This window comes from Primulina eburnea, chromosome 14 (genome assembly GCF_022965805.1).
Source record: "Primulina eburnea isolate SZY01 chromosome 14, ASM2296580v1, whole genome shotgun sequence".
Classification (NCBI taxonomy): domain Eukaryota; kingdom Viridiplantae; phylum Streptophyta; class Magnoliopsida; order Lamiales; family Gesneriaceae; genus Primulina; species Primulina eburnea.
This window is the reverse complement of record NC_133114.1, coordinates 1,913,845-1,917,730: the sequence shown is the minus strand read 5'-3', so window position 1 is coordinate 1,917,730 and position 3,886 is coordinate 1,913,845. Positions and strand designations below refer to the sequence as shown.

The following is a 3,886-nucleotide window of genomic DNA, read 5'->3' as shown; positions in this document are numbered from 1 at the left end:
TTCCTAAAATTTAATAAATTTCAATGTAAATCGACTACTTTCTTGGATTAGAGACTCAAACTTTGTTGCTCCAAAGATTCATATGGAAAAATGCATTTGCTCTTTCATTTTTTCTTGTACAAAAATTATATATTTTTCTTTTCTTTTTAAAAAATATGTTCCTTCAAATTAAAATTAAAATTTAATTTTCATATATTAAATTTGAAACAAGAAAAACAGTGCTAGCCAATAGCCAACGGGATATTGAAGTTTATATCTTCTTTGGATAAAGAAAGCCATGCCAACCGCACATAAAGCGGCGCAGTCGTAAAGTTCCCGCCACCACCGCCGCCACCACCGCCGCCGCCACGGCCCAATGATAGTTGCTCCGATTTCCTTCCCGATCTCTTTCCCTTCCCACTCGCATTGTTTTAACGTCACAAAATTGATCTCTGTGAAACCACTCAATGCAACGCCCCAGCAAATCTCCCTGGACTTATCCCCACCCAGTGACAATCCAATTCTACAACCCACCAACAAAACCGGCGCGGTTGTAATCGGCGCCGGTCTAGCCGGCTTAGCTGCCGCGACACGCCTCCAAGCCGAGGGCGTCCCTTTCCTCCTCCTCGAAGCCTCCGACGCCGTGGGCGGACGTGTTCGTACCGACTTTATCGACGGATTCACCCTCGACCGAGGCTTCCAGATTTTTATCACAGCTTATCCCGAAGCACAAAAGCTGCTCGATTATCATTCGCTTGATCTTCAAAGATTTTATTCAGGTGCGCGCGTTTACTGCGACGGAAGCTTCTTCACGGTAGCGGACCCGTTGCGGCATTTTGTCGATGCCTTGCAGTCTCTGACGAATCCCATTGGTACGTTCGCTGATAAGATATTGATTGGACTGACTAGGATTGGGGTTTTGAATCAATCTGATTACGACATTTTGAATGCGGATGAAGTCAAGACTATTGCCTTGTTGAGAAAAATTGGCTTTTCGGATTCAATGGTGGACAGATTTTTCCGACCCTTTTTTGGAGGGATTTTCTTCGACAGAGAGCTTGAAACCACTTCCCGTCTGTTCAATTTCGTATTCAAATGTCTTGCACTCGGGGACAACACCCTCCCGAAGAATGGCATTTCTGCAATTCCCGAACAATTGGCGGGAAAATTGAATTCAGGTTCGATCAAGTTGAATTCAAGGGTTGTTTCTTTAGATCAAGAATCAGAGGAGGGTGTGATTGTCAAGTTAGAAAGTGGGGAAGTCTTGAAAAGTGATCTTGGAGTCATAGTAGCCATTGAAGAATTTGAAGCTGTGAATCTTCTGGCTGGAAAAATGGATTCCAATCGGGTCAAGAAACCAGTGCGGAGCACAGTCTGTTTGTATTTCTCAGTGGACAGCGAAAAGGTCCCGGTTAATGAACCGATACTGTTTTTAAACGGGTCGGGGCGAGGAATAGTTAACAACATGTTCTTTGCAACAAATGTGGCTCCTTCTTACGCCCCTCCCGGAAAGGCCTTGGTGTCTGTGTCTCTAATCGGATTATACGAAACTGTGCCGGATCAAGAATTGGCCGAACAGGTCGTGGAGGAGTTGTCGGGTTGGTTCGGCAAGGCTTCAGTGGGTGCGTGGCAGTACTTGCGAATGTACCGGATAGGATTTGCCCAGCCGAACCAATGCCCACCAACTGATTTGGTAAAGGATCCGAGGCTGAATCCGGGGTTGTACGTATGCGGAGATTATGTGACGAGCGCGACGTTTGATGGAGCTTTGGCCTCCGGGAGGAGGGCTGCCGAAGCTTTGTTGAAGGATAGGGCGACTGTCAAAGTGTGACGGACAAGAATCCTTGATCATGAAATGTTATGTACAAGAATGTGAAGTTTTTGTTGCATGTATCGTTTAATTCCATTCGTGTGATTCGTTATTTTGCTTTAAGGTAACCAATCCACCGTACATTTTGACGAAATTTTAGTATTTAAATTATCAATAAATAACATCAATTTCTATTAAAATATTAAAAATTCACATGATTTAATGATATTATAATATAAAAAGAATCGCTCACTGCCAAAGGGTTCATTTCACCCTACCTTGTGAGACACTGCCCTCATGAGGTGATCAAAGGCCCAGATTTAAACACACATATACCCCATGAGGTGATCAAATGCCTAAATTTAATCACCATGTAAAATCAATGGCTGAGATCCTGTGAGGGCACTGCCCGCAGGGGTAGGGTCGAGTTAACCCTGCCAAAGATAGACTAATTTCGAGTTCGAGTAACTTCACTACATAAAAACTGAGATGGAACACTAGGCATAGTTTGGTACACATGATAGGATAAATATGTGTGGTGTGTTTGGTTGAGTGGATTAAATAAGGATAGATTAATAGTCAAATATTTATCGTTAAAATTTCAAGTTGTTTTAATAATCATTTTGACCCGATTTAAGATCCAATTTTATGGATAAATATTTGGTTAATAAAATTGGATCTTAAACCGGGTCAAAATGATTATTAAAACATCTTATAATTTTAACGATAAATATTTGACTATTAATCTATCCTTATTTAATCTACTCAACCAAACACACCCTATAAGTTAAGGAAAAATAAGACGTATGATATTATATTTAATGTTTTGTATGATTTTAATAAGAGTGATTAAATTTAGATATTAGATTGTAATAAAAAAATAATCTTATCATAATAAATTTTATAATTTAAAAGTTGTTGCTTGAGTTAATATTTCTTATTTGTTCATGCACCTACGGTGCTTGCATGATTTATTTATTTTTATCTAATTTTATATATTATATAAATATGATTGTTTGTCACGAAAATTTGCGGGCGTGCCAGGCACGTGTTCGTGCCAAATTTGTGAAATAATCTGACTTCGTTTACCAAGCGTTGTGGGTCTCGATTCGGTCGTAAGTTCTAACTCCTTCGAAATGGCTCAAAACGTAAACACGAAATAAGGAATATGACAAAATTATAGATGGAATCCATTAACAACATCAAATTTAATTACGTTGCTATGAATTTGAACGACATTATCACAAGAAAGTTGGAGGAATATGCGAAATATGAAGAAACTAAAATACTGGAAAATGAAAAATGAGCGTGCAATTGATGATAGAATTCTGCAGAGCTTTTTGCTTAGATTTTTGTGTGTAGTTGTTGAGAGAGATTTTTTCTGATTACTCCTTCTGCCTTTGTCACACTCCACGGGAAGTTTCAACCGCATTCCACGATTAATCCACGTCTTCCATATTGGGTAATGGATGTAACCGGCCGCAACTTCTTTTCATGGGCCAACTACAATTCTCTTGGGCTTTCCTTTGTTGGGCTACTGCTCATAGACTTCAAAGAATATATTTTTTGGACACAACAATTGCCCCCCGTAGCCAATTTGGCCCATGGGCCAATTTGGCTATATTTAAAAATTCTAATGTATTAGCCCATTTATAAGTTAGGCCAAAATTCTAATACGATATATAGGATGAGGCAGTGGAGAGAAAAAACAAAAAAAACAAGAAAGAAAAGATGTTTCCTCCCACACTTCTTTTCTGTCTTCTTACCCCAAAAAATTCTCAAGCTCTTCAATGTTCTCACAACCAATCCTCCTTCACATCAAACCACAATTTCTCAAGGTAAGGATATTTCATCAATTTTTTCAATCCTCCATCACATCAAATATAGTAGAATATGTCACATTCCGTTCCGCTCTTAAGGTGTTTGTGAATATGTTTGAATGAGTTTTTTGATATGCAACACCCACTGCTTGCATCTCAGTAGAGCGGCTCCCTTGGTGTGCATATTTGGAGCTTGGTCCATAGCTCGTACAACTTATGTAATCTTCCATGTGCTTACAAGAAATGCACCAGCATAAGAAATTGTGATGCTCTACCG

At 39.5% G+C, this 3,886-nt stretch overlaps 1 protein-coding gene across 1 annotated transcript; it reads left to right on the top strand.

Annotated features, from left to right (window-relative positions):
* The first annotated feature begins 221 nt into the window (after positions 1-221).
* LOC140811591 (15-cis-phytoene desaturase, chloroplastic/chromoplastic) lies at positions 222-1,930 on the top strand. The gene has a single exon (XM_073169577.1). It carries the CDS (start codon positions 356-358, stop codon positions 1,808-1,810), a length of 1,455 nt encoding a protein of 484 aa, XP_073025678.1. The 5' UTR covers positions 222-355; the 3' UTR covers positions 1,811-1,930.
* The last annotated feature ends 1,956 nt before the right edge of the window (positions 1,931-3,886 follow it).

Coding starts and splice junctions, on each gene's coding strand:
- LOC140811591 (XM_073169577.1), top strand. CDS start 356: ATGATAGTTGCTCCGATTTCCTTCCCGATCTCTTTCCCTTCCCACTCG.